At 36.0% G+C, this 15,248-nt stretch overlaps 1 protein-coding gene across 1 annotated transcript in view; it reads left to right on the plus strand.

The window, feature by feature from the left end:
* MALRD1 (MAM and LDL receptor class A domain containing 1) overlaps positions 1–15,248 on the plus strand; it is a 285,631-nt gene that overhangs the window by 146,520 nt on the left and 123,863 nt on the right. Inside the window, exon 27 of the mRNA XM_009937935.2 lies at positions 2,029–2,186. Within this exon, the coding sequence (XP_009936237.2) occupies positions 2,029–2,186 (158 nt within the window). The remainder of the gene's footprint in view (positions 1–2,028; positions 2,187–15,248) is intronic.

Below are 15,248 nucleotides of genomic sequence, written 5' to 3' on the forward strand. Positions count from 1 at the left end.
TTGCAAGGGTGAGTTATCTCAGCTCTGAGATCCACTGGATCCGCCTTCTCCAGAGCTTGAGCTGATTTCCAGGAAGCTCAAAGTTACCCATAATGACTGTTCATAGTTTAATTTTAGGTAATTTCAAATAAATAAATTTGAATAAATAAATCTCCTTTGTTAGTGGCAGTGCAGCTCCTGGTTTGTTTCTGCCAAAGCACCCAGTTATGTGTTTTTATTCTTGCTACAAGCTCTGTGCCTTCATCCTCTGCCTTTCAAGGTCCTGTAGCTCAGGCAAAGATGTTACTGAAGCAGAGTTCAGAAATGATCTTAAACTGAAATATTGCATATCAGAGTTGCACAAAGGCATGGGACTCGTATTTAGTAGTTCTTGAACGTTTACATGAACAGCTGAAGGACAAAACACAATAAAACCGAAGTTTACTTGAAGATATGTAGAAACTCAGGGGCTAGTGAAAGCATGCAAGGGTGACTGAGGGTGAAACAGGCACAAATAATCACAAATATTATGTGTTCATACGTTTTTAAATTTTGAGATAGTCTACCTGCCTGCATTTCATTGATCTCAAGGTAAGATGCAGTACAAGAGAACTGCCCTCCAATGTGTCTCTGCCTTTCATCTGATATTTAAAATAGCCAGTTCTGTTTAGAACACAGATTTATGTATCTTTGTGGTATATACGTTAAATCCGCTCCACATATGAATAGAATTTCTGCTGATCCAATCCTCAAGCCTGGAAATTTACCCTATAATATGAAAATTAAATGTTTTTGTTGTGGTGAGTGATCAAACAGGTCAAATTCTCCATTTCTTACTCAAGAGCTACTCTGTGGTCTTGAAATTGTGTTCTCAAATATATTTAGAATTAATTTTGCTTTTCACCATTCTAACGTGGTCAAAATTTTAAAGTTGAAGGTGGCATTTGGCCATATTATTAGAACTGATAGCACTTAGTTATTGTGTTCATCGTGAAAGAACTAAAACAAAATTCAGCTCAGCTGTTAAAATTTTGTCATACATGGTAAAGAACATTGCAGTATTCAGTGATCAGTCCTTGTACAAGGACAAATTTCAGCACTTGCTTCCAAAATCACAGCTCTTGAGCTTACATCTAGCAATTTCTTAATTCTCACTCTGCTATTAGCACCTCTGCTTTCAACATTAAAATTTTGAAAATTGGCTTATGACTAGAATTACATCATTCTGGTCAGAATTAAGTGATTTGCCCTGTTATCTCCTAGCCTTGACTAGCTGTGATCAGTCCACTGTAAATTTTTTTTCTCTAGTGCATATAAAACTTCAGCAGATGTGCAATTATAATTTAAAAGTGTGTTATACTACATTTTTGTTTATGTGAACCACACATTTGGTTTTTGTACAAAGGGAAGAATTTAATTTCAACACTTGCAGAATTTATTATATTTCTGATTAAAAATAAAAATGGGAAACTCAGGGATTGTATCAGTGTTGGATAATATTAACTGTAGGCATCTATTTTTGCAATTTCCTCTGACTAAATAATTTAAATGTGAGTTAATATTCATACATTAAAGAGTACAGGTAGCCAAAGGTAATATGAATCATTAGGGGTACCTGATGATTTATAAATGTGTGAAGATTTTTCGCCTGTTTCACAAGTTTTTGTATAGTGTGACTTGCTATTTTGAAGGTTACCTTTAAGAAAACTTCATCCTGTAATTTGTCACGGTGTGGCTATCAAATGATGTACTGTTAAAATAGCAACTAAAACTGTTGGGCAAGGGCAAGTAACAAGAGGAGGTTGGAAACATGTGTTCTCAGTCTTCTACACAGGTACATCCAAATCTTAAGCTGCTCCCAGTTTATTCTTGATACAACAAGTGCAGAAGGAATGTGACCCGGTAATTTTTAACTGTAAGCGAAGGTTAACTAGTATAGAACCTATGTGGGGAGCATACTTCATATGTGTCTGCGTTTACTTTGCTGAGTTTGGGAATCTAAATTGAAGGTCCAAAACAGTGTTTCAGTAATACATCATTTAATTTCAGGACAATTCCTGTATCTGGAGACCACTGCAATAGGCCTAAAAAATGAAAAAGCCCATGTGAAGAGTTCCAGATGGAAAGAATCAAGTAGGACTTGTGTGATGAGCTTCTGGTACTTCAACTCACCAAAAGCCATGGGAAGTATTCAGGTTCTGATTAAGGTAATAAAAATCCCTTTTCCTTTTGAATATCTGATATCCGTAAGGGTGTATGTGCTCCAGCAGAGTACTGTGGCACTCCGACGTTGTGTTGATTGGCTTGTAGACTGGAAGAGTTCCCACACACCTCCTAGTTCAGTGTTGTTTTTTATTATTCTAATCTCTTAAAAATGCTTTTACTATTTCACTTTCAAAAGAAGTTTCTCTGAAAAGTCACAGAAAATCTTTTGAAAACCTCTTTCCATTTTTCCTCTTCACATGTGATGCCTTTCTCTTTGACATTCTCCATGTGAGAGCTATTTTCCTATTTTGTTGCCATCCCTATTGGTAGCTATCAGTATACAGCCCATCGTTGTTGTAGGATGACATTTACCAAAAAAATGAATTAGCAACCTGCATAAAGTGAGAATAAAATGCAAAAATAGGATTGTATTAAATCATTTATCTTTTTATGTAGACAGGTACAGAATATATGGCATTTTTTTTAGAAATGGCATTGTCTTCACTAAATGTGGGATGAAAAAAATATAGAAAATTTATAACAAAATAACTATTTGGTTATTCAGCTACACGTGAAAACTGACTCTTCCATTTGTTGATCGTTAAAAAGGAAAAGGACTAAATACTTGTAAAATCAAGTTTTAAATTGTAACATGATTCTGAGTAAAACGTAGAAATTAATGATCAATGCATTGATTTCAAGCATGTATTTCAACTCCCTGTGCATGCTATGCATTTTAATGCCATTGAGCAGTTGAATGGTGTTCCATTGTAATGACCAAATGTATATAACACCTCTGGATGTAGCAGAAACCTTTGCAAATGAGAGTTTGTGTATTTGTGCTTACCTGTGTCTGTGGGGAGAGTTCTGGCTACTCAAGTATAAGTCATGGTGCTATTTATTTGCTACACGTCTGTTAACTTCTCTTTCTTCAATATCTCTAACAAAGTCTTGGGATAGAAATTCTTTTGGTGAACTGCATTAAAATTTCTGTTTTATTTCCAATGCATATGTTTACTGCCTTAACTTTTAATGATAATTCATATTTTGTCCTTGAAAATAAGTTGTTCAAAATCATTTCTCAAATATTCTGTACACTATGAGAATAATTCAAAAGCCTGGAAGATGAAACACTTCAATAGTCTTTAATATCTAAAGACACAACCTAGGCAGAGTCTGTCTGAAATGTAAAACCAATGACCTCTTTGACAGCCATTAGGAGATTATTTTCATGGATTAGTCCACACACCTATAAATGACAACAGGCCACTAAACAAGTAGCTCTATAGTTAATGAGAAGTATTTATACATCTATTTTTCCTAGAAAAGCTCATTTCTGTAAAGGAGGCAAGCAGATTAAAAAAAAAATTTGTGGTTTGAAAATAACTTTTCTTTGGTAATGTAGTTAAAAATGAAAAAAACAATAGATCCCACTACTTACAATGAGTAAGGTGCAAAAATAAACATTTAACTCAAAGTTCAAATTATGTTCACATCATGTTACCAAAGGTGTATCTTGTAGCACCCAAATATTGTAATTTTGAGCATTTTGGGATTGCTCAGTTGTAGTTGTAGACTAACTTGCAAACTAACTTTGGTGGAAAATAAATAGCAGCTGTATTATTTATGTATGATTAGTTTGCACTTAAATTATCACTGTTGACTGCATGCAGTAATCACATGAAGTATGTTGCAGCACGGACAGTTGCCTTAAAAAAAGAAAAATAATTATATCTCATTTTATTACATGCACTGAAATTAATAACACACATGCAAATCACAGAATCACAGAATGGTCTGGATTGGAAGGGACCTCTGTGGGTCATCTAGTTCAACCCTCCTGCCAAAGCAGGGTCACCTACAGCAGGCTGCACAGGACCTTGTCCAGGCGGGTCTTGAATATCTCCAGAGAAGGAGACTCCACAATCTCCCTGGGCAGCCTGTTCCAGGGCTCCGTCACCCTCAGAGGGAAGAAGTTCTTCCTCATGTTCAGATGGAACTTCCTGTGCCTCAGTTTGTGCCCATTGCCCCTTGTCCTGTCACTGGGCACCACTGAAAAGAGCTTGGCCCCATCCTCCTGACACCCACCCTTCAGATATTTATAAGCATTTATTAGGTTTACTTCTGTTAAACAGGAGACAAAAGAAGAGAAATAACAGAAAATCAAACAAACCACACCACCTAAAAGGTGTGAAGAAGAGATATTTATTCTTGGTTGGGATATTGTGTCTGAAGGGTTCAAGTCGAGTAGTTAAAAATCTTAATTATTTTTTCCACCCTAAGGATGGACAAAGGGATTAATTTTTGTTTTTTTCACAAAATTGACTTGAGCAGAGTTTTACTAGATAGTTATCCCTGTTGATAAGAACCTGTAGACATTATTTTCTACTGTACTTTTTAATGTTTGTTTCAAATATAATGTTCAAACATACGACATGGAATTTTCTAGATGACAGTCCGTAATATTTGCTTTCTCTATGTCTTGGGAATATTCTTTATGTTTTCTCTTTTATTCATAGTACAGTGAGACATAGCCCTCTTCTTATTTTCACCTAATTTTACTGTGACGTTTTAAAGCAGGGCAGCAATAAACTGAGTGACAGAGGCTCTCTGTTAACCCCCACCCTCCCACCAGAGGAAGGGAAAAGGAGGAAAAGGGAGAGAGACTCACAAATTGAACACAAAAAATTTTACTAATAACACTACTACTACTAATAATATTAATAATAAGAGAAATAATGCAAAATACACAAAACTGATACTGAGTTTCCCGGAGTTGGGTGCCGGGCGCTGGCATCCCGCCGGCAGCTGCCAGGCAGCACCAGGAAGTCCCGGCCTGGCCTCGGCAGCAGACAGGAACTGGACTCAGGGATGCATGGATCACAATCTGGATCAGGATCACAGGCAGGATGGATGAAGAGAGTGAGACCCTCGTGATCCCCCAGCTTTAAACTGAGTATGACATGCATGGCATGGAATACCATGTTAGTCAATGTTGGGTCACCTGTCCACCCCTGCCTGCAAGTGCGACCCTTTACAACTCCTCACTTGCGGGACCTAAGAGGTCTGTCGGTGACCTTGGCTGCTATGGTAATAATTATAAACAGAGGCCTTTTTCTGCATTCCTTTCCTACTGTTAGCTCAGAGTAACTATAAACATTAGGTGTTATCAGCTTTGGAGTGGACAGTGTCTGTAAAATATGCAGCCAGCTTCAGAAAAATGCAGTTACTTACAAGAAGTTAGCTGTGAGGAAGATTCACTAGAAGAGAATCAGTTCTGTTTTAATGAAAACCAGAACACTATCTTAACAAATTTTTTAGACATTATTTTGATGTTACTTTAAAGCCTTGTCTCCAGGGAGCTTAAAGAGATTTTTAAAGGCAGTACAAATACAAGACATTTGACTGATGACTTATTATTCTTATTCATTTTTTTTTTAATGAAGGCAAGAATTCTACATGGAGATAGGAAAATTATTCTCATTGTATCCAGGACTTTTGTAGATCAGACTACGTTACCCGTTATGTTGCCTGTAAGGATTCGTAAGTCAATACTATAATTAGAGTTTCTATTTAGCAGTGTCTGAATAAAATCTAATTAAACAGCACGCAGTGATGGGAAGTCATACTGAAGCTTAGCCTGCTAGTTCAAACCGCAATACCACTATATTTCTGAGCACAAATATCTCTTCATTTAAAGTAAAGTTAATGTCAGTGAAAGCAGATCAGTAGTTTGTGATTAGATGAATACGCAAGGAAGAGAAAATGACCTTGGAAGGAATTTGTCATCTCAAGTTTGACTACTTAGCAAACTATCTCCAGTGAAAGTCATTACATAAATTAGAAGTTGAACTGAGAGTGAACACCATATACACCAATGGCACAGTAATGAATAATATGATGAGGAAAGATAGTATGGAGGCAGAATAAGGAAGACATTTCCCCTCCTCCTGAATATCACAGTGGAAGAAAAATGGTAATCGAGTAAAAAGCCATTTTTATAAAATCATAGCTCATGGTATGTCTTCTCTTAATATTCGTGTTGCTTGATATTATCTATCATACTCCTAAGGTAATATCTCAGATTATGATATAACCAATAAAACATCAGGAGCATAAAAGGGATACTATAGCCAAGCATGAACTTTAGGTTAAGGTTTGCAGTTGGAGAAAACAAATCATTTTCTAAGAGAATTTCTCTGCAGTTACTGGGTTTTTTTCCTCCTCAAATTGTACTACATTCTTCATGTAAACTTCTCTGTATATGGAAAAATAATCCAATCAAAACAATGGGCCATTGAACTAGTTGCAAAAATACAGTATTCTTCAAATCAACCCCCTCAACCTTTATGCAAGTGAAAGAGGTTGACATAACAGGCAGTTAGGGAAACTGCAACATTCAGCTCACCATCCATCTAAATTGAAATTATTAAGTGTTTAATAGCAGTGCAAAAGCTTACTGGGCAAACAAAATATCACCAGAAGAGATCTGGATATAACTAGTCAAAGCTTTGCTGCTGCAGTAAGATTTTGAGATACTGCTAATCTTCTCTGTGACAGTAGTAAAAGCATATGATCTGTTGTAGGAACTGTCCTGAAGCTGAAGTACAGCATATGCCCTGTGCTTGTTTTAGTAGGGATGGTGGGGTTCCTCATCAGCACTCAATACTGGTTTATTTTATGAGTCAGAAGAAACAGTGTTATTTTTAATCGTGTTTCTAAAGAGGCAAGCAATAATTCTTAGGTGAAAAAATGCTACATTTTATTGTTCTGCTGATCTGAACAAAAGTCTCCCACTGCTTCTAAAGATGTTTGTCATAAAAAAGAAACAAGTCTTAGGTATCACAGTGGGAAAGGAACAACAATCAAAGGATAAAACCATCCTTGAAGATATTTTTATGGTATCAATGTTAATCGCTCTGTGTATCGACATTGTCATTACAAAAGAGAATTTATGATTTAATACAGTAAGGGGTGGGCTCTTTCAAGGATTTGAAACTAGCCTCTAAAAATAAATATGCACATGTATAAGGAAGGTGAAACCTGCCATTAGTAACTACCTCTGCTGACTGTGACAGGGCCGATACACACAGGGTCTCATTAGGAAGTTTCAGTGGACCTTACTCAGGCGCTTAGTGAATTCCATCCAGTTTCAAATAAGCAAAGGCATAATGACATTTGGTATGACAAGAAGTCCTGGCCAGCTCACAGCAAGCGAATCAGGGCCCCATTGACAGCACCACAGCAACGGACTAACCTGGCCAAGGAAGGGGCAGCTGGAGCCAGCAGCCAGCCTCCGCCAGCTGCTCAGGGCTGATGCAGCACAAACCCTGTCCCTCAGCAAAAGCTGGAAACCGCCACATTGTTTCCTTGATATGGTCATTGTTTTTAGCTAGCCTGAGGCAGAGAGGAGAGGGCTAAAGCTGTAGAAATGTATGACTTAGCAGGTGCCAAAGCTCTGGTATAGTTGACTCATGGTGGTTTTCATAATTCCCTGGTTATTTTTAGTGGAGCAGCCTACTGTCCCAGGTCATCGACAGGAAAACCTGCAGCAGAGATGCTGCCAATGCCAGCTGCTTTCTTCTGGAAATTTAAATTTCTAGGACTGAGTACTTTAAAATGACATTATCACAAATCAGTATCATTGACCCTACTTCTATGGGAAGTCACTCAAGAATAAAGTCTGAGGAAACAACTTATGCTGCTTAAAATAGACTGTGTATTTCTACATTGATTCTTCACACTCGCTGAATGAAAAACAATCAACTCCTCATTTTAATGTAGAAGTTATAGATTTCACTGTGTTCAGGTAGCCTCAAAGCAGATTATCTGACCTCCATGCAACTAGAGGAAGAAATTTTAAATTTTCAAAGATTTGCTTGAATGTTTCACTGAAGAGTCTGCTGAACCTCAAAGTGTGCTCCAAACGATGTAGAAAACTTGCCAATTTTTTGCTTGCCCTCCCAGGCATAATAAACCTTTTAGAGAGATTCTTTAAATCTAATGCAGAAATGTAAAGTTTTCCAGTATTTGTAAATGGGTAAAAAAGATATACGAACATATGCAGCTATATGTTCAGTAGCTTATATTTATTTTTTTTTCCTCTAACTCCTAAAATTTTGTTTATTTCACATAGTTTTCCTTTATTAAATCCGGAAAAATATACATTCAGGAGAAATTAGTTCCACTTAGCATCACAGGGGTAATGGCCTTTATTTAATGGGAACCTATATAGCTCTCAAAAGAGACAGATTGGTTTGTTGACATTGTTGACCTGTGAACTGTTATTAAAAGTTGTATTTCAGTCAATGAAATGTCTGATCTGACTAATAAATGAAAGTATGGGAGTACTGCCTTAGTCCACAGAACTTTAAAGGAAATTGGTGGGGGTACTGTGAAATGCAGTATTATCAAGAAAGCAAAGAAGATTAACTTTTCTAGCAGCTTTACTTCCCAGAGCAAGATAATTTTATATTAACATTTCCTGAATTGAATGCAAAGTCTGAAACAGTACTTTCCACTTTTTTAGTCATTGTTTCAAACAGGATTGTTGTAGGTCGGATTTTGACCCCATGACTTAAGCCTATCTCCAAGTAAATCGAGACCGAGACAATTATTAAATAGAAATAAGCCGGTTTTCAGTGGAAACATCTTTACTGAAAAACAGTTTACTTTTACTTAGAAGGAAAGAACAAATATGCACAGCCATAGACAAGGGCAAACACCATTCAGTGCCTTTTATTTTCTCAGATGAGTACATGATGAAGTTATTGCAATCTTCTTCACTGTATGTTATCGGAAGCATACAATTCTCTGTATTCTTATACTGCAACCAGATGTCAGCATTCTTTCCAAAGAGTTGGTGAGCTGGATTAATATACTTGGACGTGCTTTGAAGAAAAAAAGTATTTTGAAGAAGTATTAAAGAATCCCTCTTGTATTTTGGAATCTTGCTTGTAAAGACAAGAGGTTCATCGGAGGATTTGTAATTTAAAATCATCATGTTTCTAGAAACACCTGTAAGAGAAATTGTTTATATGTGAATTATTCAGCATTTTTTTCTTTAAATTCTTTCAGATCTTGACCTTTTTCTCCCTTAGGAGACGAGGAAGATGAGTAGTTAAGGTTTAGCATGACTTAGGGCAGGTCTCTAACCAGTGCCTGGTTAGAAAACTGAGCAGGCTGACAGAATTATACAGCATAATGCAGACAGATCTTCGAAACAACACAACAATATCGTGTAACACTACACCTGGAACCACAATCCTTGCCTCTCAGGGCTAATGCCACTACCATATTTTCTGTCCCAGCCTGGCATCGTATTGCTCAATATGACATAGATGAAAAATGCACTTTCGGTCTCCTCCACTCTACACAGTTCTCCAGTGTTGTTTCACTGAACTCATTCCCAATATCAGAGATCTCTGGAAGTGATACATTTTATTGATTTGTGGGCTCATAATCTCACAGAATGATGGCGGTTACATTACTGCTTTTTAACATATGAGGCTTTGAAACCTTTAACGTATGAGGATTTTAGCAGGTCGGACTACTTTTGTTCTTTTCTAACACTTTTCAGGGCAGTCGTTCTACAGCTGAAGTTGTGATTTAAGTGTGTTTCAGGACAGAATTCTTTTAAGGATCATAGAGCTGCTCTTTAATGATTTTTACTGAAGTAAGAGACATCCAAATCAGATCTTTTTTGTATGGCATCTGTGAAAGAGACGTATTTTTATGAAGACAAAAGGACTTTGGCTAAATGATAGAGGCATAGCCTTGACCTTTGAGAATTTTTATTAATTTTTCATATCTCTTCTTCTAAATAGGTAAATTTAGAAAAGTAATTAACATATCTTTTTTAAAAAGAAAAATAAGTAATGCAACCTGTAGCATGGAGCCTCCTGAAATCTTTTAGAAAGAATATAGCGTTGAGCAAACCTGAAATCCTGAGACAATATCTAATTTTTCTGATCAACATCTCCATCTGAATAAAACACACTGAATATTTCTAGGAGTTCCATGTAACCTCAGAAAAGGTGGAAGCTCTTTCTTTTTTCCTTTTTACTTTCTCATCTCTTTTTATTCACCAAGGCCCCTTGGTCCTCCATGAATAAAAGTTTCTTCCTTTTGTCAAACCCAGACTGAACTGAACAGATGTTATCCTAGCAAAACTTCAGCAAGCACCAATATAGCACTAGTGCTCATTGTAGAACATTAATTTGTTTCCAATTTTATCCTCCTTTAATGCAACTTTTATTTTTAATTCACAGTTCATTTTTAGTGTCTTGGAGGTGTTCTAGTTTCTGGTAGTCTTTGATCTTTGCCAGTCTTGCAGTATCAAGCTGTAGTGTGCTAAAATTACTTTGATGAATCAATAAAGAGACTTAGCATGAAGAATCTAAATGTTATGCTTCCAGAAATCTTTTCAGTTTCTGGCCTTCCACTTTGAATCCACAGTAGCTTCAGAAAAAAACCCACAGCTGTGTTTCTGTATTTGCTGTAGTTTAATTCACAAAGATGGAAGCATCTGATTCCAATTCAATTTGTGCAAGGGTCAGACAAGGTGTTTTTTAGTACATATAGTTATGACTCTAATAATCTGTATGTGTATCTGTTTGTCGGTTGACCCCATTGCATTATGTAATGGTGAATTAAGTGAAAGATGAAAGGCTGCTTTAAGTAAACTTGTCTTAACACTGCATGCACTGACATCCTACATGTTGGTAAGAACAGTTATCATTTGCAGCAGAGACTAATAATGTCAACGTAACGGGAGCTTTGAGAGACTTCTGTTTCTTCCCACTATCTTACTTACTATGGAGATATACTTTTTCGTAACCTGGTAACTGTGTTTCTTGCCTATGAGAGGGTCATTGCAGCTCAGAGATTAATTGCCTGCAGATTCATGGAAACTCCACAGTCCAGTCATATGAGTTTCTTATCTAGGTTTTCAGACTTAAATTCTTTCAATAGGCCTTTGTGTACAGTCACGCTCCTCAGGTTGTCCAGCTACCCTCAGCACTTCCCACTTTGCCTCATTCATTTGTAACTTGTTCCTGCAAGTTTTACCAGGCCGTATCTGCAAAATTAAAAACCAAGGAGCTCATATAAGCAATTTTAGTGCTACTGAAGGCTTAAGAATGAAGACTTTTTAACAGAAGAAACCATGCTAATGTGATTTTCTGTTTCAATTAATGAAGTAATGAGAGATGATACTGTAGTACTACTAAAATCAGGAATTAAAAACACTATTTGCAGAAGTCCCTGGAATATGAGGGTGTAATAGTGTGGTCTGCAGAGTATATTTGATTTTGCCTCCAGCATGAGCACTAAACAAAGGAAATGAACACTCAAACTTGCATTTCTTGTCTCTAAAATATCAGAATAGATGAGGATCTTAGTCTATCTGTCATACTAGCTTTTCTTTAGGTCTAGGAGTTTTAGATTACACAGAAAGTTTTCAAAGGCTAATGTAAATGAAAAAAAAATCTTTATTGTAAGTGTGGTTCTTATGGAATTCACAAATAAAAAGAACTATTTCATATTTAGCTGTAATTCTGGGCTCTAATGTGGACCAGGAATAACTGGGTGTGCTCAAAATATGAGGATTTTCTTAAAAGAATTAGGGTCTTGTTTTCTAAAGAGATTGAAGACACCAGAAAAACCCACAACCTACCAAACAAAAAAAAACACCAACCCTTCAGACCATACTGAAGAAAAACTGTATTATCTATTGAAAAATAATGTGGATGCTTTTCAGATTTTCCTCATAAATGAAAACTCTAAGACCATTTTCTTTGCTTAACTTTCAAAATCATACAAGTGAAAAAAATCAAATTCTTGTAATGGAAAATATTCTGGTGAAAATTTTGTTTGTTGGATAGAGGTCATTGAATGAAAATACAGTGAAATACTTTAAACTAATTTTAGTTCTAACACCCATAATAACAGGAAAACAATTCAAATCTTGGAGAAAGAAAGAGTGCACGTAATCTATTTTTGTTTCCTGGCAAAATCATCTATTTTGTATAAACCGTTATGTCACCACACTTTTCTCGTTATAATGATAGGTGAATGTTTGATGCCACAGGTGTTATTTTATGCTTCATAGTTAGGAACACTTTTTGGATGTCAATTGCTCTTCTCATTGAAATGTAAGAAGAGACACCTGATGTGAAAAGGTCATATGAAACCACAGTGGAAACTTAGGCTAATGCAATTTTACAACACCATTAATTTTGTATAGCTAACTTCTCAGTTTATTGAAAACTGTGTTTTATTGCTTGAAATTACAGTGAAATGGACCAGGCACTCAATCTCTATTTGGCTGAGTCAATAAATCAAGGTACAAACAAGAAGAACCTTTCAACTTTTAAATAAATTGCTTAGACTTGTTTTCTGTACCTTTATATGGTCTCATTTAGGCAGTTAAAATTATTACTTGTTCTGTTAAGTGTCGGTATGATACAGCTACTCTGCCATTTATCCAGTGAAAATCAGCAGCCTGTATTTAGATGTCATTTGGTCTTCCCTTCAGCTGTTCACTGTTTCCTTCCAGTCCTTCCACTGAATAGCACAACTTAGTATCTTACTGTTTTCTAGTTTAATTTAGTTTGCTTATTATGAGAGAAAGGATTCTTTAAATAAGAGTTTACAAAGTGATCCAGAAGAAGTAGTATGTAAATTTTGGTACATGAACCATGTAATTCATTTCATCAATTGGCAAACAGAAGAATCTTGTTATTCATGACACAGAAATACTCATTAGATTTGAAGGACTCTGCTGTTCCCTTTATTCTGAGCATTTTGACAGTGTGACTCAGTTCAGAATTGTGTTCAATAAGAGTTCAGAGGGAGTATGTTATCAAGCGTAACTATAAGAATGAGAGTTCTTTTTTTCTCACCCTAGCAGTTTTAGGATTATGCGGGCTATGGATAGGAATTTACAACTAATGAAAATCCTCCCCTGACTCACTAGCTGCACATTTTTAAACTTACACTTTGGCTTAGTCAATAGTATAGTCTGTTTAAGTCAGTATATCTGGAATTTAATCTATACGAATTGCAGTCTCCTTCTTCCAAGCTGTACAAAGATTTGTTGTACAGAGAAATGAAGTGTTTCTTCAGGTAAGATTTGAAATCTCTTGACAATAGTGATGCAGTAAGACCATTCTAAATAGATTAACTGTTTTGAAAAGGCCAATCTTAGAGAGTCAATCTTCTCAGCTTGAAAAGAAAATTTTACGGTGTGTAGCTGAACAATCTGAATGGTCTTACAAATCATATCCAGGGAAGGTGTGTTCATATGAGGCAGAAAGGTACAACAGACCATGTAGCAAGACTAAGATATTACAATACCTTAAAGTGTACCATCTTCTTCATATTTTCTGAGTATGCCAGTCTAATGGCTACGAGTCTTACAGTGGTGCAAATAGGATGCCATGGCTATGGAAACTTCTTAGAATCCTTCTTAAAACATCCCTTTCCATGAACATATGATCAGACTGGTTTTCTGCTGTCGGAGAGGTAAGGTACTTTCTTCCACAAATGCCTTGGAGTTCTCTTATTTTCAGTTGTTTTGTCACTCAGTGGTTACATTTTTCCTTTGATTTGCCTTTTTTAATGTTGCCAAGTTTCCTTTGTTCACAAAAAAAAATTTTAATCTTCTGATAGTTAGGTCTGTGCTTATTGGTTGTAGGAAATAAATCCATTTAGAAAATGCAGACAGAACTTCTGCACTGTCTGCAACACCTAGAGAAAAACTGAAAATATGGAAATGGGGAATTGATCTTATCACAACTACTGAAACTATAAACCGGAAGTAGCTTGTGTAACAGTTGTTGCACTGGGAAGAAATGGAATGATATCTGAGGGATTTTCACTAAAAACCAAAAAGTTAACTGAGAAAAAATGTCACTGAATTTCCTGTTCTACCTTAGTTTTATCTGTATTTTTGACAGATTATTACAAATTCTCTTTTACATATTAGAAGAGTGGCTTCAAATGTTTGTTCTCATGCTTGTTTTCAGACCTTTCATTTTGCCTCATGTAGGCAAATAATTCCTATATTACCATGGGAAATAAATCTTAAAAAGAGATCTCTGTACTTTCTCCAGCATGTAGATTTCTTTTCTGAGAAAGAAGTTAAGATCACAGGACCTGCTGCTAAATTGTAATTTGTCCCAATCTGGGTGGGATTCCTGTTACTTGAAGTCATAGACGCCTCCTATGAAGCCGCTGCAGCAATCACCCTAGCCTCTCTTGTTGATGGTGGGGTTTTACTCACTATGTCAAAGGGAGTCTTGAGTGTGATTTATCTCATTCTAAATGAAGCACCTGTAAGACAAAAGGTGGCTATTGCTTTCCATATAGCTTCCTGTGGACATATAACTGCATATATTAACATTCAATAAACAATACTGGGTACGTCCAGGAATGTTATTGGATAGATATTTGGATTTTTGATATTTCCGTACATATTTCTGCATACTTACGTACGTATGTCATATCTATGCTGACAATGCAAACACCAAGATCTTATGAATCTGTTTGCAAACTTTTATCTTCTACATCCCTACCGTACTATGTATATTTACATATTTATAACTTTCTGTGTCCTTGAAAAGATAAGGTGGTGACCACTGAAAAGAGGGAATCTCACTGAACTCTTTTAATATAGTAAGATCTGTCGGTTATGAAAGACCTCAATTTGTAGAAAATATATTTCATAACTACAGATTAAAAATTTAAATCATATATCTGGTTCCTTGGCATTCTCTAAGAAATAAATAGTTGTATCCGTCAGATATTATAGAGACAGGACTTGAGCATTCCATTTAAAGATGTCTCTTTGCTCAGGATCAATTCAGTAAAGCTTAAATATACTTAATCAACTTTGACTATATAAAGAGCTTGCTATTTTTATTCAGCCTCAATGTTTTGATTCCCCTGAGCCTGTCCAGTTCATATAATATCCCAGAGTATCCGTTCTGTATTTCTATAAGGCCAAAAGCTACAATCCAATTGAAAACAATATTCTAACAAAATATACATAGGCCATAAAA

The sequence above is a fragment of the Opisthocomus hoazin genome, chromosome 4 (assembly GCF_030867145.1).
Source record: "Opisthocomus hoazin isolate bOpiHoa1 chromosome 4, bOpiHoa1.hap1, whole genome shotgun sequence".
In the NCBI taxonomy this organism is placed as follows: Eukaryota; Metazoa; Chordata; class Aves; order Opisthocomiformes; family Opisthocomidae; genus Opisthocomus; species Opisthocomus hoazin.